At 40.2% G+C, this 25,102-nt stretch overlaps 1 protein-coding gene across 7 annotated transcripts in view; it reads right to left on the bottom strand.

The window, feature by feature from the left end:
- Positions 1 to 25,102, bottom strand: part of relch (RAB11 binding and LisH domain, coiled-coil and HEAT repeat containing) — a 102,057-nt gene that overhangs the window by 27,899 nt on the left and 49,056 nt on the right. For all 7 annotated transcript variants that reach the window (XR_005942662.1, XR_005942663.1, XM_041184929.1 and 4 more), the window contains 8 exons: positions 16,239 to 16,351; positions 15,415 to 15,505; positions 10,364 to 10,435; positions 10,141 to 10,281; positions 9,835 to 9,999; positions 6,341 to 6,488; positions 4,036 to 4,192; positions 3,457 to 3,580 (listed from right to left, as the gene is read on the bottom strand). Coding sequence is in view for 5 of the 7 variants with exons in the window: in XM_041184929.1 (XP_041040863.1) it covers positions 3,457 to 3,580; positions 4,036 to 4,192; positions 6,341 to 6,488; positions 9,835 to 9,999; positions 10,141 to 10,281; positions 10,364 to 10,435; positions 15,415 to 15,505; positions 16,239 to 16,351 (1,011 nt within the window). In the remaining 2 variants the exon portion in view is untranslated. The remainder of the gene's footprint in view (positions 1 to 3,456; positions 3,581 to 4,035; positions 4,193 to 6,340; positions 6,489 to 9,834; positions 10,000 to 10,140; positions 10,282 to 10,363; positions 10,436 to 15,414; positions 15,506 to 16,238; positions 16,352 to 25,102) is intronic.

The following is a 25,102-nucleotide window of genomic DNA, read 5'->3' as shown; positions in this document are numbered from 1 at the left end:
AATCGCAAAGGTAATAATCTCTGGATTATTACTTGAGCCACGTGCAAATTTGCATAAGGCAAATAAGATAAGAGATTAAAGCATAGCTCAAAGACTGGTGTGGGAGAAGTGGGTTCTGGTTTGTGGGGCACAGGCATCAGTGCTGGGGAAAGTGGGGGCTGTACCGTTGGGATGGTCTACACCTGAACCGTGTTGGAACCAGTATTCTTGTGAATCGCATAACTAGAGAAGTAGAGAGGGCTTTAAACTAAGGGGTGGTGAGGGGTGAAGCTTGGCAAATCAAGGAGTAGTTCATGGCAGGACACCATATTAGTAATATGGGAAAGGGGGGTGGTGGAGAGGTCATAGAATATCAGGTTTTATCTCTGTCCCTTCCTAAGAATACACCTATAGTCAAGACTAGATGTTACAAAGATAACAAAGACAAATCTAAAAGCTGTTTCTGAATGCACTTGTGTTTCATAAAGTAAATGAATTTATAGTGCACATTGAAATAAATCTGAAGTAAATATGATCTGATAGCCATTACCGAGATGTGGCTGCAGGATGACAAGGATTGGGTCCTGATTATTGAGGGGTATATGATACTCAAGAAGAATAGGAAGCTACGTAAAGATGGAGGGATAGCACTGTTGATCAAGGATGTAATAGTTAGAGATAACCTTAGTTCAGGAGAACAGGATGTAGAATCTGTTTGGGTGGAAATGAGGAATAGTAAGAGAAAGAATTCACTAGTGGGAGTGGTTTACAGGCACCCTAACAATAACCACAATGTAGGACAAAGTATACAAGAAGAAATATCGGGTGCTTGTGCTAAAGGGATGGCAATAATCATGGTGACTTTAATCTACATATAAACTGGAAAAATCAGATTGGCAGTCGTAGCCTGGATGAGGAGTTCATAGAATGTTTGAGATTGGTAGTTTCTTAGAGCAGCATGTTCTGGAATCAGCGAGCAGGTTACCTTAGACTTGGTATCGTGTAACGTGACAGAATTAATTAAATGACCACAGAGTGAAGGCACTGCCAAGTAGCTGCGACCACAATATGATTGAATTTTACATCCAGTTTGAAAGTGGGTCTGAGGCTAGTATTTTAAACTTACATAAAGGGCAACTATGTGTGCATAAAAGCTGAGCTAGCATGCTAGGCTAAGGGATAGATCAATAGAGAAGTGGCAGACATTTAAGGGGATATTTCAGAATATTCAACGAGTATATTCCTTCTATAAATAAAAATTCTAAGGGGAAAACTCACCATCTGTGGTTAACTAAAGTTAAGGAAAGCATCAAACTTAAGGAAAAAGCATATTACTGTGCAAAGATGAGTGACAGGTCAGATGATTGGTTAGAAAATAAAGGATGGCAGAGAATGACAAAGGTTAATCGGGGAAAGAAATTAGACCGAGGAAGCTAGCTAGAAATGTAAAAACAGATAGCAAGAGTTTCTGCAGGTATTTTAAAAAGGAAAAAAGAAAAAAAGTTGGTCCTCTACAGCGGGGAGTTAACTGTAGATAAGGAAATGGCCGATGAAATGAACAAACATTTTGCTTCTGTCTTTACTATAGAGGATACAAAAAATGTTCCAGTAATAGCTATAAATCTATAGAAGGTGGAAGGGAGAGAGGAACTTGGTGAAATTACAATCACTAGGGAAGCGGTCCTAAGCAAACCAATGGGAGCTGTGGGCTGCAAGTCTTCGGGTTCTGATGAACTTCATTCTAGGGTCTTAGAAGAGGTGGCTAATGAGATAGTAGGTGCATTGGTGTTAATTTTCCAAAATTCGCTAGATTTTGGAAAGGTTCCATCAGACTGGAAAGTAGCAAATATAATCCCACCATTCAAGAAGGGAGGGAGGCAGAAAACGGTGAACTATAGGCCAGTTAACTTGATGTCGGTTGTGGGTAGGTGTTAGAATCAATCAATCATTAAGGCGGTTATGGCAGGCCACTTAGTGTAACTTAAAGTAATCGGGAAGAGTCAGCATGTTTTTGTGAAAGGGAAGCAGTGTTCAACCAATTTAGAGTTTTAGAGTTCTTTGAGGGAGTAACATGCACTGTGGATAAAGGGGAGACTGTGGATATACTGTACTTGGATTTCCAGAAAGCATTGTTAAGGTGCCACATCAAAGGTTATTGAGGAAAATAAAAGCTCATGGTATCGGGGGTAACATATCAGCATGGATAGAAGATTGGCTGGCTAGCAGAAAACAGAGTATGCATAAATGGGTCTTTTTCGGATTAGCAGCATGTGACAAGTGGAGTCCTGCAAGGGTCTCTGCTGGGGCCTCAACATTTTACAATTTATATCAATGACTTAGATGAGGGGAGTGAAGGCATGGTAGCTAAATTTAGAAATGACACAAAGATAGGTAGGCAAGTATGTTGTGAAGAGGACATAAGGAGGTTGCAGAGAGATATAGAAAGGTTGAGTGAATGGGCAAAAATCTGGCAGATGGAATATAATGTAGGATAACGTGAAGTTGTTCACTTTGGCAGGAAGAATAAAATAGCAGAGTATTACTTAAATAGAGAATAGCTGCAGAATTCCGAGGTGCAGATGGATCGAGGTCTTGTCATGCAATGAGTCACAAAAAGTTAGTATGCAGGTACACCAAGTAATTAAGGTTAATGGAATGCTATCCTTTATTACAAGAGGAATGGAACATAAAAGTAAGAATGTTATGCTTCAGCTTTACAGGGCATTGGTAAGACCAGAGCACAAATACTGTGCTGTTTTGGTCTCCTTATTTAAGGAAGGATGAAAATGCATTGAAGGTGGTTCAGAGGTGGTTTACTAGATCGATAACTGGAATGAGCGGGTTGTCTTATGAGCAAAGGTTAGACAGACTGAGCTTGTTTCCACTAGAGTTTAGAAGAGTGATGGGTGACTTCAGTATGTAAGAGGAAACAAATGTATAAGATCCTGAACGATCTCGACAAGGTGGACGTGGAAAGGATGTTTCCTCATGGATGAGTCGAGAACTAGGGGGCGCTGTTTTAAAACTAGGGGTTGCCCTTTTTAGGACACAGATGAGGAGAAATTTTTTCTGAGGGTTGTGCGACTTTGGAACACACTTCCTCCAAAGGCGGTGGAAGTGGGGTTATTTAATATTTTTAAGGTGGAGGTAGATAGATTCTTATTAGGCAAGGGAATCGAAGGTTATCAGGGGTAGATGGGAATGTGGAATTTAGAACATAGAACAGATCAGCCATGATCTTATTGAATGGCGGTGCAGGCTTAAGGGGCCAAATAGCCTACTTATGCTCCTACTTCTATGCTCGAATGATTGCAAAACTCACCCTCAAGAGATTAAATAGGTGGGGAGAATCCTTGAGCAGGAACATTTAAAAGCTAAAATAAACTATTACATGTATTAGTTAAAGGTACAACCATCTGCATTGTTCTAATGCTCATTTAAAGTATAACTATTGACAAGCAGTTTAAATTAACCCACCTTTGTATTTGTGAAAATTTTACCAAATGTCCGACACAGCCTCCAGAAATACCGGGAGAAATCATGGACACAGGACGTGGAAGTAACATTAATTTTACCAACGGTTTCTATTAAGTGCGGTAATCTGTAAAGAAAGAATAGAGTGACTTAGATCCATTTTGTGGCTGGACCTTCAGTAACCTTCAGATGAGTGATGAAATGACTAAGGGCCAAATGATTCTGAACAATCCAACAAAATGTTTACAATAATTCATAACATTTGAACCGTCAATAAGCTGAACCAAAAAATCATAAGTCAACACCTAGGAACCAAAAGATTAGACGAAAATTAAAAGCTTCCTTTAAGACATGGAATTTTAAAAACAAACATTTCTACATATTTGAGGACGTTATCATCATTCTCCAAGGTAAATATTTAATATTGGCCTATGTTAAAATATGTACCATGTTGGAACTGTCTTTGAAACAATCGTGTAGCAATAAGCACTATGGTTCATTCATTGGTATCAATAAGGAATTACAGCCAGCAGTTTTTAAAGGACATTGCTGGAAGGAGGATAAGAGACACCACCAACTCACAGCTGGTTGACGACCCACAGAAGGTTCTCCCAGCCAGTTGTGCCTTCATATTCTAGCTGATTATCATAAAGTTGCAATAGCACTGATAACTGTTCTCTGCTTCCAATGATTGTCGCCACATCTTGAAGAGGGGAAGCTGGTCGAGGGAATCTGGTCACTAAAAAGAAAGTAAAGTGGTTTCATGGCTGAGACATACATATACGTGGCTGGTCATGTTTTTAGTAAGGGAAGCATATGCCACTTCAATTTTCTCCTCAAATTCCACAGATGCATTAAATTTTCTTAACCTTTGGTGTGCTTGCTGAGTTTAACCAAGTAAAACCAGGGAATGTTCCTGGTTTAGTCCCATTGCTGATCTCAGGTAGGTGCCGTGGCATTACGGCATTACAGCTCAATGCTAATATAAAAAGTCAATACCATCCACAGACCATAAACAATCTATCCTAGCAAATAAATTATTCAGGGAATCTTTTTCACAAATACATTTCAATCCAGTGACCTCTGATAATTAAGCAAAATTAAAAAGCATCTATTATTACTTAAAACCACCATTCAAGCTTGCTCTTGATTGACTGTCCTCCATAAATGACATACCACCGAGAATCCTAGAATAGAATCATAGAATGGCGGCTTTCTGTGGTGTAACATTTGGCCTGTTGTGTCCGTGCTGGCCCTCTGCAGGAGCGATTCACCTGGTGCTACTCCCCTCATTCCTTCCCTGTAGCCCTGTAGATTTTTCCTTTTCAGAAACAGCATCGAGAGAGTACCTATACCACATGGACTGCAATGGTTCAAGGTGGTGGCTCACCACCTTCAAGGGCAATTAGGGATGGGCAATAAATGCTGGCCTAGCCACCGACACCCACGTCCCATGAAAGAATATAAAAAAAGAAAATGATTAATTCCCTTTTGAATCCCTAAATTGAACCTGCCTCCAGCACACTCAAGCAGTGCATTCCAGATCCTAAGCACCAGCTGCATAAAAAAAAGTTTTTCTTCATGTCTCCATTGCTTCTTTGCCATTGTGTCTTTTGCCAGTTATCTTAAATTGGTGTCCTCTGGCTCTCAATCCTACCACCAACGGACTTCTTATGATTATGTATACCTTTGGTCAAATCTCCTCTCACCCTCTTCTCCACGAAAAACAGTCCCAACTTTTCCAATCTCTATATGTAACTGGAACTCCTCACCCATTTTTGAGAATCTTTTCTGCACCCTCACTAATGCCTTCACATCCTTCTTAAAATGTGGTGCCAAAACTAGACAGGATACTCCAGTTGAGGCCAAACCAGTGTTTCATACAAGTTTAACGTAACTTCTTTGCTCTTGTACTCCATGCCTTCATTTATAAAGCCAAGGATGCCACACTTTATTGACCACTCTCTCAATCTGGCCTGCCACCTTCAATGATTTGTACATATACACCCAGGTCCCCTCTGCTCCTGCACCCCTGTAGAAATGTACTCTTTAATTTATATTGTCTCTCCGTGTTCTTCCTACCAAAATGAATCATTTCATACTTCTCCACATCTTTCATCTGTCCTATAAGTATTTCATCTGTCCACACACATTCCTACCCACCTTTAAACATTTAATTAGACACTTTAAAAGGAATAATGTGATACATTAGCAATGTATTGCTTTGGTTATATATAATTTTGGCACACTTTTTAAGTTTATTGTTTTGAAAAAAAGATTCGTGATCAAAATGTAGTGTGTGATGCAAATTATGATGCCCAATGGTTTGAAAGAAAAGAAAATGTTGAAGAGCACAGTTACATTAGAGAAAAGGAGGGGGGCTAATGATCGGGAGTTTTCCTGCTTGCCCTTCGTAACTTGCAGGAGACCCTGGAATCAGTAAATGCTACCCCCGACAGTTATGTTCCTGGGTTTTCCATGGCACGTCTGCCAAGTGTGGAGGACGAGTGGAAGAATCCCGTAGTGATTTATCTTGGTGAACGCACAGTCAGATAAACTGCCAATAGACTGCGCATTATACTGATAACAATATTGAATTGAATGATGAAGGGAATCACCAATCTTTACACAGTTATTATTTTCCCTCTAAACTTCATGAATGTGTGGCTGGAACCAAAAATGGCCTCCTAATGTTAAAACCCCCACAAGTCGTCAAACCATCCTCAAAGATCTTCTTTAACTATCCTGAAGTGCAACGCTGATTTGAACACAGGACACACAAAATGCTTGCAATTATCCAATGTGGCCTCACCAAAACTACACTTGGACAGTTTTAAAAAAAATATATAAGCACTATTCATTAGCAGATCACTGTACAATATACTACCCTCTATCTGCGGCACCTCTCCCTGAAGCTTTGCTTTGCTTGCGAAAGGTGCATTTTTCAATACGAGTGCAAAGAGCGGTGGAATCAGTGATTGCATGGCTGAAAGATGTAGGTGGAGCTTATGCTCATCAAGTCCATGCTCTCCATCCTAGGTGAGAATATGCAGAAACAAAATATTTCAGATTTAGAAATAATGCAGCCTCAGATGAGGGTCAGTAGATAGAAATTTAAAAAAAAATATAGCAACCTACACAAAATTAACTATTAATATCAAGTATTAAGAAGGTCTAGAGGAACATGCTCATGATTACTTTCAAGATTAAGGACTTGCTGAACAATTTAAATTCTTTTAACTAACCTAAAGTAAATATTAAAACATATGGTTTTGCAAATTTCTCATACCAGTCATTTCTATGTGGAAAACAAATTTTTACAAACTTTAAGTCCAAAAAAGGTTAGGAGATGAACTGGATTTATTTTTCTATATTTAAGCACATTGACATATGTCCTTTAAGTATATATAGGTCAAGAAGTGTCATATTCTACATTACTGATGTAAAACTGCTATGGTCAGAACATACAGATTGATACAGGCAGGAAAAGAATATCCAGCCCATCCCATAGCATGATGGCTTGACTTTCAAAGCTGAACATCTAATTCCTGCTTCCCCACCTACCCCTACAGGCATGTATACTTCTCTAGTTTTTAATTTTAGAAAACTAATGGTTCTAATACTTTTGACAAAAATTTAATTACCGATATTAATACAGTTGGGCTTTAACGTAGCTTGTCCTACACGGGCCTTAGTTTGGCCAACCATATACTTCCAATGGGGGTGGAGATGGGATTGTCACCATCTGCTTAGGTTACCCCCATTCAGTGTTGTCCGCTGTGACAGTATTGAAGCAGGCCCCTGTACAGACTGATATGATCGCCCTGTTCTAAAACATGGAAGTAGCAAATGAAAAAGTTAGGTGAAGTCCCCAAAGATGTGCAAGAGGAGTCTGCAAGCCAATTGGCCCAACAATCACCATCTAAGTTTGCACATTAAGAATATCTAAATGGGAAAGGAAGGGTGGAGCAGAAATTAGAACTTTATAACCCTTGCTACATTTCTTTCAACCATGACTGGATTGTATCACCAACAAATTCTAATATCTTCATAATGCACAACCTTTTGTGCACAATTTAATGTTGATTCTCATTTAGTACTCTCAATTCTAAGTGATAATCCTGAACTAATTCTTTTTAAGAACATAGTAACCTAAAATAACTGTCCCGCCTTCTTACCACTTCCTGAAAGTTGGAATTTAATTAACTTTCATTCTTATAATACCCCCTCATCCAAGGAATCTGATACCGACAGATGTTCGCAAGCTGGGGGGGGGGGGGGTTGGTGAGGAGAAGATGCATGTGCCCAGTAGACTACAAATTGGATCTCCTGATATAAAAAATAAACTCTACATCAAATCCAAGTCTCAACAACCTTTCAGTTCAACTGGTCTTATCCAAGCCCAGATTCAGAGGGATTTGGGTGTCCTACTACATGATTCACCAAAGGCTAGCATGCAATTACAGCAAGTAATTAGGAAAGCAAATAGAATGTTATTGTTTATTGTGAGGGGAATTGAATACAAAAGTACAGAGATTATGCTTCAGTTGTACAAGGCACTGTTGAGACTACATCTGGAGTACCTTGTGCAGTATTGGTCTTATTTAAGGAAAGATGTAAATGCATTAACAGTTCAGAGAAGATTTACTAGCTAATACCAGGAATGGGCAGGTCCTGAGAGGTCTTGATAGGGTGGATGTTTCCTCTTGTGGGATAACCTAGAGCTAGTAGTCACATTTTAAAAATAAGGGGGCGCTCATTTAAGGCAGAGACGAGGAGAAATCTTTTCTCTGAGGGTAGAGAATCTTTAGAACGCTCTTCCTCAAAAGGCAGTGGAAGTAGGTTTTTGAATATTTTTAAGACAGAGCTAGATAGATTCTTGATTAACAAGGGGGTGACAGGGTATTGGGGTTTGGCGGGCAATTACAATCAGATCAGCCATGATCTTATTGAATGGCACAGCAGGCTTGAAGGGCCAAGTGGCCTACTCCTCCTAGTTCGTATCTTATGCTGCAATGCCCAACAACCATTACAGGGCAAAAAGATAACCCAGTCTCTTAAACTGAGCATAAGTAACTTAAAGCTGGATCCAATCCTGGAAAGACCAAATACAGATTAATTCACCACTACTACAACACAGTTCATGAAACTGGTTAACAGTAATCTGCAGAGACCAACAACTGGCATTTATCTATTGTCTAAAATGTCTCAAGGCCATTCACAAGAGAGCTATCCAACAAGGTTCATAAGGTTCCGATCGAGTATATATTGAAAAAACAAAGTTCAGATTGGGAGGTTGGTAATCACAATGATGGCACACAAAAAGGTGTCACTGTTTTGGCAAGCAAGAGCTATTACCTTCCAGTTTGTCCTTCAAAGCAGAAGGCTCTGGATTGTAGACAAATGCAATTTTTACACTCTACACTACAAAAACACAATCCATCCATGGCCTCTCAAAGATCAATCCCATTCTTGGTTGTTTGTTTCTGTAATGCTTCCCTGGGCACCTCAAGCTACTTTATTCACTAACCATGAAATGAGATCCCATTATTAAATGTACACAGGGCTGAGAAGAACAATCTCTGCAAACACATTGTAATGCACAGAGTCAATGAGGAGATATACAACCCAAATCCACCTGAAACCATCAGTTTGATTATATTTAGGATTGCAACAAGACAAACACAAGTGCAATTGAACAGTTTAATTCACCACAAGTCGTTACCAATTGAAGAAACATTTTAATATAATAAAATCAGTCATGAAAAGCATTGCTTTTTGGGTTCCGAGGCACATTTTCTTAGCTTTCTCACCCTCAATCTCCCCATTTTTATTTTAGTAACTTTCCAGGGATACTCTTGGCCTGCGCTGATCACTGATTAACAGTAATCTGCAGAGGCCAACAACTGGTATTTATCTATTGTCTAAAATGTCTCAAGGCCATTCACGAGAGAGCTATTCAACAAGATTTAAAACCGAACTGCGTGAGGAGGTATGTGGACAGGGGGAGAAAGTTTGGTCAAAGAGGTAGGTTTTAAAGACAGTCATAGAGGAGGAGAAAGGGGCACAGAGACAAGGATGTTTAGAGAGGGAAGTCCAGATCTTTGGCCCCAAGTAGCTAAATGGTGGCACCGTTAAAGTTGGAGATGCTCAAGGGGCCAGAATTGAAGGAGTATAGAGTTCAAGTGGTTGGGGGGTGCTGGAGGAGATTATAGAGATGGGAAGGGCAATAACACTGAGGCATTGAAAGACAAAGATGAGAATTTAAAAATTGAGCCATCATCATCAGACCAGGAGCCAAAGAAGGTAAGCATAGAGGTGATAGGTTAATGGGACTTGCAGCAAGTTTAAAAATAAATACATTACGTTCTTTACACCTACCCTGAGTATTTTTTCAATGTTGCTTAGCAGAGTCGGAATGAGATGAGACTGGAGTTTACCCAGTTCTGTGGTCCATGCTGCAAAAGCTGGCAGGAAAACTTGATGTGTAGCATTAATTACCCTCTCTGAGGGGTCATTTAAGGCAGACATTTGTAGTTCAAAACCCTGTGGTGGGGAAAAAAAGCCTATTTAAATAGAGGAACAAAAATAGAGGAACAAAAAAAGTGGGAACTTCCATAAAGATATTTGACCTGAATAGAAAAAGAAGAAATCCATAACCACAGCTAACTTGGCTGAATACCATACCTGCAAATATTTATCAGGATCATCAATGTATGCCATAATAATACCAAGGCTTTTAATGACTGCCTCTCGTACAAGATCTGCCTTATCCTCTGTCAACATCTGCTGCAGCATTGAAAGCACCAGTGAACTGCGAATTTCTTTCTGGAAATGAGAATCATCAATTTAACTCAATCACTGGACTTATTTCTTTGTTTTTAAATAGAAAGGGTCAAATGTTGCTTACAGGCAAGTAGGGTGCAAGTGCTCCACAGGCTTCAGCCACTAGCAATCTCCTTTCTGGATACTTGTGATTGATCTGGAGAAAGAGGACAAACGTTGTAACATGAACAAAATGCTCAACACTTCCCTTTTCCCTATGGTGACATTATTTACTTAAAGTCAAATTCATCAACAATAGGTTGAAAGTAAGAAAATAGGAAAATGAAGACAATAAGTTAAAAACATTTCTATTGAGGTTGTAGGCTGGTAACTTGTTGGCATAATTATTTAACATTGACAAAGAATGAAATACCTGGTTCAAATTTTGCCTTCTGCTGAGATTTGGACCCAAACTTTGTCTGGATGAGGACCTGCCAGTCTTGGTTAGGTCATTGGAAAGACAGCATGACAACATTGAAAAAAAAAATTCCCTCACCAACATCATGATGCCCATAAAAGCAAGCAGCTATCATGAGCTGTTTTCCGAAACTGAAAACTTAAGGCAAGCAAAGTTAGCTCAGGAATTCCCTGGTGCTGCTGGCAAATTTAAGGGTTCATGACATACAGACATGCAACATATCATTGTTGACTTTCTCACAAGCACATTACTGAGAAGTTCTCAACTCAAGTTTTGACAAAGCAGTCTGCATGATTGGCATCCCATCCAACTTCTTAAACATTCACTCCCTCCATCACTGGCTCACCATGGCTGCAGTGTGTACCATCTACAAGATGTCATGCAGCAAACCACAGGGGCTTCAAAAGCACCTCCCAAGCCCACAACCTCTACCACCTAAATGAACAAAGGCAGCAGACAAATGGGAACATCATCGCCTCCAAGCCATACACCATCCTGACTTGGAAATAAATCATTACTCCTTCATCTTTACTGGTTCAAAATCATGGAACACCCTAACAGCTCTGAGGAAGTAGCTATACCAAATGGACTACAGCGGCTCAAGAAGGTGGCTCACCACCAGCATTGTAAGGGCAATAACCATTGCCCTTGTCAGCAATGCCCACATTTCATGAATGAAAAAAAGTATTAAGCATTGTTAAAAAAATGATAGAAATTCATTGGATTTCCTCTCTTGACCCTGACACCACCCCCTCCTCCCCCCTAAAGTGAATCAGTAAGGTTTTTTGCTTTTATTTCTCGATTAATATCATGGACATTAGGCTTTGCTGATCCCTCCAAGGAGGGAACTTGCTTGTACATTATTGAAATTAAGGGACAGAATGATAAACTTTTCACATAGAGACCAGGGTCATGGCCAGTGCTAAGTGTTCGCCAATATCCTTAAGAGGTTGACAATTTTTTTTTTAGGCGAGAGGGATTAGATGGGGTAGTATCCATTCCTCTGCTTCACATTTCTTCCAGTCAAGTTAAATTTTGCTCAGAATCCTGGTTGTGAGCCAATATACTGCATTCTCTGCTGCCAGATCCTTCACTGCAGCACTGGGAGGTGCAATCAGATCATAACTTTTAGAAGCACTACCTTAAAATGTACAGCTTTGTGAAAATGATTGCCAGTTGAGAACATATAGTAAAATTTAATGAAAGCAAAAATGAAACCTCACCCCAACCAAGTCTTTGTGAACATATGAATTGGGAGGAGGCCACCACTTGGCCTCTTGAGCCTGCTCTGCCATTCAATAAGATCATGGCTGATCTGAATGCAACCTCAATCCCACGTTCCTGCCTACCTCCGATAACTTTTCACCCCTTGTTAATCAAGGATCTAGCTAGCTCCGCCTTAAAAATATTCAGACTCTGCTTCCACTGCCTTTTGAGGAAGAGAGTTCCAAAGACACTCAGCCCTGAGAAAAAAATTCTGCTCATCTCTGCTTAAAAATAAGGGGTCATTCATTTAAGACAGTGACCCCTAGTTCTAGATTCTCCCTCTCTACATCCACCCTGTTGAGACCTCGCAGGATCTTAAAGGTTTCAATTAAGTTGCCTCTTACTCTCCTAAATTCCAGTGGGTACAAGCCTAATCTGTCCAGCCTTTCCTCATAAGACAACCAGCCCAATCCTGGTATTCATCTAGTAAACCTTCTCTGAGTTGCTTCAAACACATTTACATCTTTCTTTAAGTAAGGAGACCAGTTCTGTACACAATACTCCAGAGGTAGTCTCACCAATGCCCTGTACAACTGAAGCATAACCTCCCAACTTTTGTAATGAATTCCCCTCACAATAAATGATAACATTCTATTAGCTTTCCTAATTACCTGCTGTACCTGCATACTAACCTTTTGTGATTCATGCGCTAGGACACCCAGATCCCGCTGAATTTCAGAGCTCTGCAATCTCTCACCATTTAGATAATAAGCTTTTTTATCCTTCCTGCCAAAATGAACAATTTCACATTTGCCCACATTATACTCCATTTGCCAGATCTTTGCCCACTTACTTAACCTACATCACTATGAAGTGTGGGTCATTTTAATGTTTTTTGTACAAACGAGGGCCACTCAAGATGTCAAGAATACCAAAATGATTAAGTAAACTTAACAATGGGTTAAGCTTGTTTGGAAATAATTTTTTTCAAGCTCATATTAATGCAAACTTTGTCATCAATATTACTGGCTAGGTATAAGAGCTTCCCATACTTGCTTCAAATGAGGGGGTCAACAGGGAACTCCCTTGTTCTCCCCAAAGTACACCGTTAAGTAATCCTCTAAATGTGGAACCAACATAAATATGTAGTGGAACGTTCCATTCTACAAATTATTTATAAAAATTGTAAACAGTATCTACATGAAGCTCACCACCAGCAACAATTTTCCACTCAATACCGCTCCTTGAAATGCTACCTTTTATTGTTGCCCTTTCAGATCATCAGAACCTAGCATTCTTTCAACTACACATGTAAATTAGACGTATTTGCATTTGAAGGTTTTTGCAGCTAATTTTTAAAAAATAACTTGTGGCCGATGTGGACAAGACCACAGCTATTACCTATTCCTCGCTGCCTTCAAGGGTTGAATTATCTTCTTGATATTCTACAGTCTCATGTGTTACAATGACTTGTCTTTATATGGTGCTATTAATATTAAAAAAACAAGGTATGGATGCTAAGCCAAAGGAAATATTAGGAGGATGCCAAAGGGCAAAGAGGTGGTTCTAAAGGGGATTCATGAAGCAGAAGAGGGAAATGAAGTGATTTAATGAGGAAACTCCAGAGTGAAGGGCTTAAACAACTGAAGACAAAACTACCAATCATGGGTGAGTAGAGTGAGGATACACAAAAGGCCACAGTCCACTGGACTGCAATTTTCAAAGGGTTTCACAGGACCAGAGATAGCTTCCAGGATATTGACTGTGTTGCTCTGGTGGATACTGTCCTGGTGTGATGTGACTCATTCCACCACACAAACTGTCATTCTCTCTAGTAACATGCTTCCAGAGTGCTCTCATTGGAAACCAGCTGCAGCCAGCAAGAGATCTCCTTCTCTAGTTACATGGAAGTTGTGCGAAAGAACTTGAGGTAGCAGGTGAAACTTCTGTACTGTGTCCTAGACAAAAGAAACTCAAACTCAAGCTCAAAGAGCACATGTAACTTCATAACTCCTCCAGTTGTATGACATACAAGACAAGGTAAATCTATCAATGTGAACCAATTCAATAACCCTCCCAGCAGGGATGAATTTTAGTAAAGATCTGATAGATTGTTTTCTTTCCAAACTCTTGAATGTGGTGCACACCCTGTATGGAATCTCAAATTCTAACTAAATTGCGCCTGTGCTCAAATGTGAACACGGGTTCCAGCTCTTGCCCATCAGGGTGTCTGCTTGGTTTGTCTATTGGAGGTCATTTCTATATATCTTGTTATATCCATTAGTCCTTTTAGAAGCTCCGGGGGTACACGCATCAGCTTGCTAAATAATATTCTCCCTTTGAATGCAAGAATAGCTTTGAAATCCTCAGTTCCATAAAACCAATGGGTGAATCTGTGGGTGGCTGAGAGACACCCCTCCGTGGTTTCAGACACTGTAACCCATTTATCTAACTGAGATAACAGCAGTCATATAACGGTTCCACTCTGCTGACCTTTTTCGCTATTGAATGCTGATACAGCAACAATTTGTTCCTGCTTCATTGTATACTGAAGAATAGTTAAACAATCAAATTATAAACTGACATCTAATGGAAGTTTTTAACTGGTTCACTCAGAAGGAATCCAGTTTTCACATCTCCATCAACAGGATAGCTTCACAACGAGTAAAGCAACTATTGAGAGTTTCTGCTAAATCTGAATTAGGCTTCACCATTCAAAAGTTTTTAAGAATGTAATGGAAATGCATATTGTGCATTGGTGAAAGAAGAATCCATGACATTTGGTACAGACTTTGAAATTGAACTGAAAGGAAAGATGGAGTCCATAAAACTGGACCAACGCAAGTGCAGGCCACAGTAACCTAAGGTCCTGTCAATTCCACAGGGTATAACCTTCAGAATTATTTTTTAAAAGCAAATTTAATAAATTTAAGCAGAACTTTGCAACAGTGTTGACATTTCACAAGAGAAACAAAATTCTAAGGCAGAAGATAGAAACTAAGGCTGTTGTCAATGGCAGAAAATGAAATAATGATGAGACCAAGGTCAGTATGGTGCAAGTCTCTTCAGAGAACAGTGCTAACGGGTGATTTTCCACAAAGAGTGGCAAAATGTTTTTTTTTTAAACAATGTGGAGCCCCGACAATGAAATAGTTGGGAGGACTATTGTCCATAAACTCCTTATGCAATATTAACCACAACAACTTGATGTTTCTCTGGCATTCACACAGCCAACATTCAAATGCTCGATTCAACATGAAGGCTCAGGTAGTTCTGCAGTGACAACCTGCTTTGCAGCAATTGTAAACATCTTAATACTCCATATGTTATATCCACACGTGATCTGTGCCATTTCTGCAATTAGATTCTTTTAGAAAGTTACAGTCTTCTTGAAGTTTCTTCTATTACGTTAAAACTCGAGTTGCAAAAGTAGTAAAAAAAAAGGTAATCATTGACCCTGGTAATGAATTCTTAAAGTTATTTTTAAATCTCAAAATAGATTTTGCATTTACCTGTTCCCAGCACTGTGGTAAAAGTTCAGCTTCAACACGAGTTGGTCCAACGTGCCGAGCGAAAGCTACACAGCCTGTTAGGATCATCTGCCTAGAACGAAAAGGAAGAGAAATGAACACTGAACCAGGTTATGTCCCATGAGATTTTCCTCCCATTTGATCAAGCGCCTCCTGGTAGCCAGTCCACTGCTCTCATACAGCTTTCCACACATGTTCCTCAGAATGTCTGGTCAAATGCAAAATCTATTTCAAACGTTTTCTTAAACAAATCAGTTTGTCTGATAAACAAAAGACTGGAATATCGGAAAATGAAATTTACCATCAACATTGGCTTCCAGATAAACATTTATTACAGATGGAATATCTTCTAGAATGTCTCCACGACAAACTATTCTTCGCCCTTGATTGTAATTGGATTATTCCAATTGAACTCAATTTGAGAATTATTTTTCCTAGGGTATTTATTTAGTCAGAATCCAACTGTGGGATCACATTTGCTAATCTATTCCTTTCAATTAATAAAGGCCTAATTTTCTTGAAGCTTAAGAAGCCTTTTACGGTTTTTCTTTTAAAAAAGAGACAGGGAGAGTGCAGGAGAATAAATGGGTTAGATGAAAGATAGTAGTGAAGGGTTAGAAACAAGGTATTTCTCACTTAATAAAACAACACTGCAGCTCTGTTCAACAATTAATCCTGAAACGTCTCTCAATAGTTCCGGCTAGCAATAGCTCAATAGTTATTAACAGAGACTAAGAGAGCACAAAAGAAACTTAGTGCTTGAAATTAAGGAACGGGTTTCTGAGATACACAGCAACAGTTCTTACCTTTGTTCATCATCAGGACGTTTAATTAGGTTGAAAAGAATGTGTAGAAGCTGATCCCTCTCCTTAGGTTCCGGATGGAGGCAAGCTGTACACAAGATTAGAGGAATTAACTCCTAAATCGGGGAAGAAAAAAAATCAGGTAAGTAATAAGCAATATAGCATTAGCATGCAGCTGGGTATAAACTTTATTTACAAAAAAAATCTTTGTTTCTTCATCAACAGCTTACCAGACCCACTGTTTTATGTTTCATAACCTGCTGCAGAATGCCAGTTCTCATCTTAAAGCATGACTTGCTGTCTTTCCCTAGTCTAACTGTTGATTTCACTCTTTTGATCTTCTTTAACTGTGCCAGTTAAGTAATCATTAGGGAGTCACTGGATACCAGGTGACTGTCTTCCTGCTTACTGGCCAGAACTTGTGAATTCTCTGTTGCTGCAGTTGCTAGCTTTTCTTTTTGTTTCATTTTTTTCCTACATTATAACTGTGACTATACTTTGGAAGTACTTCATTGGCTGTCCTGAAGTACTGAAAGGCAGTACAGGAATGCAGGTTTGTTCTTTTCCCTTTTACATTGTGCTTTCCCAAGTTATTGTTAACCTTCAAAGTAACTTATTACTTGGCAATTTTTTTTTCTCAGTTTCTGTTATACATCCCTGGATTCTGTTGCTGAATATTTTGGTGAATCATCCACATTGCTTTCAATACCAATGCTGATTTAGAAGTTCAGTTCCCTCATTTGTGTTAATTTCCTTTTGGTCAACAATACAAATTCTCTAAAAAGGCCTAAGTCCATCCAGGTCAAATAGTGCACACAGTATCTGGGAGAGCTTTTGCAGCGCCACTCCTGCACCCCTGGACAAGATACAGGAATAACTATTTTGTCCGTTAGATGGCTCCTTTCCCTGTCCACTGCAATTTTTCTTGTCTTTTTCCACTTTATCAGCAGAATTATGTCACAACTCCTCTGAACTTCCCCAGTATCCCTTCTAATCTCTAAATATCACAGGCAACATGCCTTTTTGTACATGATTAAAAACTTTAAATCAGGTCTGGAACCTTCGAACTTGCTTCGTCAAGTGACAAGATCATTGCTGATCTTCTACTTCAATTCCACTTCCCTGCATTATCCCCATAACCCTCAACTTCCCCAGTACTAAAAAATTATTGAACATATTCAAGACAAAGGTCAATGACTAAACATCCACGGCTCTCTGGGGTACAGAGTTCCAAAGATTCATAATCCTTTGAATGAAGAAATTTACCCTAATTTCCATCTTAAATGACCATCCCCTTATTTAGGGTAAAAATAGAAAATGACGGAAATACTCAGCAGGTTAGACAGCATATGTGGAGAGGAACAGAGGTAACGTTCCAGGTCCATGATCTTTCATCAGAACCTTATTGGACTGTGACCCCAGGTTCTAAATTCCTCAGCTGGGAAAACAACATCACAGCATACAGAACTGTTAAGAGGCTTGACAGGCTGTATGTTTCAATTAGACCGCCTCTCATTCTCCTTCAAGGAACATGGATCTAGGCTGCTCAATCTCTCCTCATACAACAATCCCTCATCCAGAAAGCAGTCTAGTGAACCTTTGTTGCACTCCCTCTAAGGAAGGTTGCTTAGGCAAGGATCAGAACCTGCACAATGTGCTCCAAGTGTGGTCTCACCAATGCCTGTAGTCAGGCTTCTTTACTTTGGTGAGGGAAGGTAACAAGCTGGAAAGGTTGTGTGTGTTTGGGCATGATAGCTGAAGGGTTTGCTATCAATTAGAAAGGGGAGGGATGTGGGAAATATACCAAGGATATAAAAGAATTGAAGAGTAGGGGGCATCTGCTAATGATTAAAATCGCACATGCTTAGTAACAACTTATGATACCATAACTGAAGTTCAGTTTTAGTAGCTGCATGGTCTCGTGCTCAAAAAAGAGATATAGTTTAAGAGGCCTTGTCTCCCTTGTAAAAGGACAGAGAACAAAAGGGCACAGATTTGCAAAATAAGCAAATGTGATGCGAGAAAAACTTTTCCCACACAGCGAGTGGTTTGAGTCTGGGATGCACTGCCTGGAAGTGTGGTGGAGGCAGGTTCAATCGAGGTATTCAAATAATCATTGGATACGCAAGGGTACGGGGAGAAAGCTGGAGAACGGCACTAAGTCATAATGCTCATTTGGAGAGCCAGTGCAGACATGATGGGCCAATTGGCTTCTTCCTGCACTGTAACAATTCTGTGATGAGATATGTATATCACACTGGTTGTGCAAAAATAATTCAAGTTTATACAGGCAATCTTTGGACGGAGATTAAAAGGAATCAAAATGGTATGCTTAAATCACTGGTCTCAGCGATCACAAAATATTCACTTTATATAAACCCATTTTACAGCATGTGCCAGAGGAGGTTGCGCAAGTTACTACAGAATATTAGGGCACAATATCAAAACAACCTGCAATAAAACAGCTCACGTGTAGGTGTGGAAGCACAAAAGCTGACATTTCTCTGGATGCTAGATAGCATGGGGTAAAAATTTCACTTATCCCATCTTTTCACATCCTCAGTTCCTTTCACTAATCGCTGGTTGTCCAACACTGGAATAGGAAAAGCATTCAGCCGAGTCTGTTCCACCATTCAAGGTCGGGTTTGATTTATAACTTAATTCCATCTACCTACTCTGTTTCCACAAGCATTAATACTTTTGCCTAACAAATATATCAATTTCAGTTCTGAAATTTTCAATTGACCCCACCCTCAGCCTCAATATCTTTTGGCAGCAATGCAGGTGGGTGGGGATGGAGAAAGACAAAGTATTCCAGATTTCCACTATGCTTTGTTTGAAGAATTACTTCCCAACGTCACCACTGAATAGTCTAGCTCTAATTAAAAGTTTCTGCTCCTTGTTCTGGACTCTCCCACCTGAGGAAATTGTTTCTCTTTACCCCAACAGATCTCCTAATTGCCTTCAAAGCTTCAATTGGATCATGCCTTAATCTTCTAAAAGCAAGGGAATATAAGCCTAGACTATGCAACCTGGCCTCATAATTCAATTCATTTAGCCCAGATATCATTCTGGTGAATCTATGCACCAAGACAACATAGCCTTCTTCATCTAAGGTGCCCAGAAATGAACACATGCTGTGAGTGCATCTTACCAGAGCTTTACATAACTCATTTTACATCTTTGGATTCCAGCACCCAAGATAAAGGTTAACATTAAATTTGTCAATTTGTTTTTGTACCTGTCAACATCTGTTCACCGAGCTCAAGACATCCGCATCAGGTCAAACAGCCCACCATGACAAAATCTTGGATGACAGCAATAACCATTAGTAGATGGAAGTTAAAATGAATTAGATAGATCTCCCACTCCTTTTGCATTTGATGTAGTCTACTTGGACTTCAGCAAGGCTTTTGGTAAGGTCCTGCATGGGAGACTGAAAACGAAGGTAAGAGCCCATGGGATCCAAGGCAATTTAGCAAATTGGATCCAGAATTGGCTGAGTGGCAGGAAGCAGAGGGTGATGGTCGAGGGGTGTTTTTGTGACTGGATGACTGTGTCCAGTGGGGTTCCACAGGGATCGGTGTTGGGTCCCTTGCTATATGTGGCATAAAAAACAATTTAGACTTGAATGTAGGAGGGTTGATCAGTAAGTTCGTGGATGACACAAAAATTGGTGGGGTGGTAAATAGTGAGGAGGAAAGCCTTAGATTACAGGAGGATATAGACGGGTGGTGAGATGGGCTGATCAGTGGCAAATGGAATTTAATCCGGATAAGTGTGAGGTGATGCACTGGGGCAGGACAAACAAGGCACAGGAATACATGATGAATGGTAGGACCTTGGGAAGTACTGAGGATCAGAGGGACCTTGGTGTGCATATCCACCGATCCCTTAAGGTAGAGGGACAGGTAGATAAGGTGGTTAAGAAGGCATATGGGTTACTTGCCTTTATTAGCCGAGGCATAGAATATAAGAGTAGGGAGGTTATGCTGGAACTGTATAAGACGCTGGTTAGGCCACAGCTAGAGTGGTTCTGGAATCCGCATTATAGGAAGGATGTGGTTGCACTAGAGAGAGTGCAGAAGAGGTTTACCAGGGTGTTGCCTGGGCTGGAGAGTTTTAGTTATGAGGAGAGAATGGATAGACTGGGGTTATTTTCCCTGGAGCAGAGGAGACGGAGGTGTATAAAATTATGAGGGGCATAGAGAGGATGGACAGGAAGGAACTTTTCCCCTTGGTGGAGGGATCAATAACCAAGGGGCATAGATTTAAGTTAAGGGGCTTAGAGGGGATGTGAGGAAGAATTTTTTCACCCAGAGGGTGGTGGGAATCTGGAACTCACTGCCTGAAAGGGCAGTAGAAGCAGAAACCCTCATAACATTTAAGAAGTATTTGGATGTGCACTGGCCATGCCATGGCATACAAGGCTATGGGCCTAGTGCTGGAAAATGGGATTAGAATAGTTAGGTGCTTGTTTGACCGGCATAGGCTCGATAGGACAAAGGGCCTTTTTCTGTGCTGTAGACCTCTGACTCCCACTCAAAAAAAAAAGATCTGCAAAAGTGTGTTCAGGTTTTGGCTGATGAAAAGCTTGCTAATTTGTATAAAAAGAATTTCAATTCACCCCCGACCCAACTGATTTCTAAAGTGCACTGTAGCTTCAACACAAGTTTGGCAATGATTCAACTGGTTCATCAAATTTGATAAGCCCTTCCATTAAAGAAAGCCACCAATCCATCAATCTGTCACAATGCTACATGTGTCTGTAGGCACACTAAAAAAGGTTGGTTAAACATATCTGCTTTATTTAAACATAATAAAAAAGACACTTCAACTCTTCTACATCATGTTCTCTACATTTAACTGTTTCCATCAACAGCACATAGAGCAGGGGTTTAAAAGCTGATAACTCGCCTAACAATCAGGCATTTGTTTGGGAGGGATGTAAGTTTGAGAGCATGATCAAATGTTGCACTTGACTTCTTTTTACTTGCTTCAACACTGTAATCATAAACTGCAGTGTCACTAAAACACAAAGCAACTTCAATTAATTTCAAGTTTCACCTACAAATTCTCAATTATGGCACTAGCTTTAGAAGAATGCCAGTAGCTTTTTGGAAAGGTACAAAGTTGAGGATATTTTAGAATTGTAACTAAGCTTGATGACTGATAACATAAAAGAACAATTAATCTCACCTTGCACTTTTTATCTTCAAGACCCAAAATGAACTTCATTCAAAAGACACTGCCACAATGCAAGATGGATAATGATTGATACAGCACAGAAATAGGCCATTTGGCCTGACAGGGTCATGCCAGTGTTTATGTCCCACACAAAAGCACTCATGATAGGAGCTACATGTCATGGTATGATGGTGGTTCTCCATCTAAGAAATGGGTCATTCCTTAGACAATTGAAAGAATAAAACCCACACAAGGTAACAGGTTGTTATAAATATATTTTAAATAAGTTATCTGAACATGTGATTCACAACGCTCAATTCAGGTCCCCTTTTGACTGCCTTATTGACCTATTAGTTATCATCACTATCTAGTACTCTTAGTGGGCCATGACAACTCCATATTACACTTCCGGCGATTTGAATCGTTTGTGAAAACTTTCCAACTCCCCCACCCATTCCAAAATGTGCTGGGGTAATTGGCCATGTTTTGGAATGGCTGCTGTTAAATCACACTTCCTAGCTCTGGTCCAGTCTCAAACATGTCTGCAAACACCAGCCTCTCTCTCCATCCCTGGATTCACCATTCAGCTCCAGAATTTGGCTCGATGCCCTCTCCCAGTCCCGTTTTCTCTCTCACTCCCTCCTTCCCAGCATCAACCAGTTGACTCCATGCCCCATCTCCTGATATCACTATCCAAACAGGCCTGTCCAGGACATTTCATTCTACCCCAATCTAAAACGTTAATTTCTCCTTCTCTTTCAGACCTCTACTCCGATGCTGTGCATTTTCTGGTTTGTGGTTCTGGAGGTCGCTGAAGTTAATTCCCATGGTGCAGCTCAAGCTCATGTGCTCATTCCATTAATTTTAATTTCAACTGACTAAAATCTTCAGAACAATTATTCAGAAACAAAATGCAATGAGATTAAGGCAGCAATCTAATAAAGGAGCTCAAAACAAACTGTGAATCCCAAATGGTTTCAAACTCATTAAAACCCCTGAGAATAGCTACATAAAATTGCCTTTTTTCCCCCTTTTCTTAGCCTCCATTTTCTATTATCTAACTTGCCCATTTTTACTCATTTCAAATTGATCCAACATCCATTCTGCCGTACTGACTTCATCATGCAAAAGCTGGATGATCGAAATCCCAATATCATAGGCACGTTTCCAATCAGTCAGTCATGTTGAAGCACAACTTGGATTAACTGGAGAATTAGGTCAATCTTTCTACATCTTTCAGCTAACTTGATTAAAATCAAGAAAGTTACTAGAGGGATTTGGGTAGACTGGTGGAACATAAAATTCTATGTAGGCCAATGCAAGTGGGGACCAAAAAAGAAAATAGGAAGAGACCATTACTGAAAAAGAAAAGGAAGTGCTTGGAAACTTAAAAGGTCTGAGAGTCCTGACTGACAGCAAATTGAAGCTCTCGCAACAATACTCAGTGACAATGAGGAAAGAAAATCAGACTATGGGATGTACTAACCTTTTATAGTGGGAGGTAATCCAGAAACTTTATAAATTGTTGATGCAACTCATTTAGTATACTGTCTACAGTCCTGGTCACTGCAGCTGATGAAAGGGATAAAGAGAACAACTGGGATGATTTGGGATGGAAGGATGAGATTATTATAGAAACACAGAAAATAGGAGGAGGTGGTCATTCAGCCCTTCGAGCTTGCTCTGCCATTCAATATGATCACGGTTGATCCTCTATCTCAACATTGTACTCCCATGCTCTCCCCATGCTCCTTGACGCCTTTAGAATCCAGAAATCTATTTCCTTCCTGAATATATTCAGTGACTTGGCCTCCACAGCCTTTGGTGGTAGAAAATTCCATAAGTTCACCACCCTCTGAGTGAAGAAGTTTCTCCTCATATCAGTCCTAAATGGTCCACCCCATATCCTGAGACTGTGATCCCTTGTTCACGATCCCACCCCCCCCACCACCGCCCCCCCCCAAAGCCAGAGGAAATATCATCCTTGCATCCAGTCTGTCCATCCCTGTCAGAATTGTATATGTTTCAACGATTTCTTCTAAATTCCAGTGAATATAGGCCTAGTCAGCCCAATCTCTCCTCATACGACAATCCTGCCATCCCAGGAACCAGTCTGGTGAACCTTCGATGCACTCCATTCTATGGCGTACATCCTTTCTTAGGTAAGGAGACCAAAACTGCACACAATGCTCCAGATGTGGTCTCACCAAGGCCCCGTACAGCTGCAGTAGGACATCCTTGCTCCTGTATTCAAGTCCTCTCGCAAATGTTGGCCAACATACCATTTGCCTTCTTAAATGCTTGCTGCACCTACATGCTTGCTTTCAGCGATTAGTGTACAAGGAAACCCAGGTCCCTTTATACATCAACATTCCCTATTATTACATAAATTGAGGCATGTTCTCACTGGAAAAGAAAAGGTTGAAAGGTGATACAATTGCTGTCTTCAGAATTCAAAAAGGCACTGCATCTGAAAACAGTGTCGCTAACACAACTCTGATAAATGAAACCATTAAGTGGCAGACTAAAACAGAACACTGAATCAGTCTTGAAATATCCATGTAGTTTTCCAGGGCCATTAAGTGAAATGGATGACAGTGTGTTCTGAATACTACAAATTAGGGACACATTCATGGAAGATCCCACAGTAAATTTCTTTTTTGCAAATTAACTGCAACAATCTTCGAAGGGTGCGTGTGTTTAGCCATAGCATGGCAAACTGAAGTCACAGCATGGGAAACAAAGTAAAAGTCAAATTAAAATGCAACAGCAACTATGCAAAATGTCGCAGAATGGAACAATGCGATTCCAATTAGGCTCCAAGTGCTTTAGGTGCAGAAGCAGCACGTAACATTTCAGAAGACTGTTTTACAGCAGCTATCTAGCAATCCAAGTCTCTATCCAATCCCTCCAATAAGGAAAAATCAAAGACCTACCCAACCACCCCTCCCCCATACCATCACCATCACCCTCCCCCCTGCCCCAACAACGCTCATCAACACTCAGGATGAAATATTACACCAACATGCTCCTTCCTTAATTCTGCCAACATATGTCTGTAAACCTGTACCACAAGACTGTTGATATCACTCAATTCTTACTGTTTCAACATTCTGCAAGTGCAGATAACTTGCTTCTCCATTGGGAATCTCTACATTTCTATAAATATCACTAACTAGCAACGTGTTCTGAATCATCCATACCAGTGAGATCTGCTTTTATGTATTAAAGCACTGGCTGGTTATGGCATCACTTTTTAGATGTACGTTATGTAGGAATGGAGAAGCTGACCCATTAATTGGATTTAGTGGTAGGGGAGGGAAAGTGCAAACCTTGGCCAAAACTATTGGTACTGATGCCATCTAGTGGTGAACATCAGAGGAGCAGTTACAAGTACCAGAGATGAATAGTCATGATTGGGTTCGCCTTGCCATCATCTTCCACCTCACCAGCCTCCACATTCCACTGACCATCTTTCACTTCCAGCATGATGTCGCCACCAAAAACATCTTCCCTTCTAGCATTCTAAGGATATCTTTCCTTCTGCACACCCTGCTCCACTCCTCAATCGCCCCCAACATCCATGCCAGAACACCTTCCAACGCAACTGCAAGTGATGCAACACTTGCCCTTTTACCTCCTTCCTTCCAACTGTCCAGGGGCCCAAACACTCCTTCCAG

This window comes from Carcharodon carcharias, chromosome 3, assembly GCF_017639515.1.
Source record: "Carcharodon carcharias isolate sCarCar2 chromosome 3, sCarCar2.pri, whole genome shotgun sequence".
NCBI lineage: Eukaryota > Metazoa > Chordata > Chondrichthyes > Lamniformes > Lamnidae > Carcharodon > Carcharodon carcharias.
The sequence above is the reverse complement of the archived record's forward strand: the minus strand, read 5'-3'. Positions and strand labels throughout refer to the sequence as shown.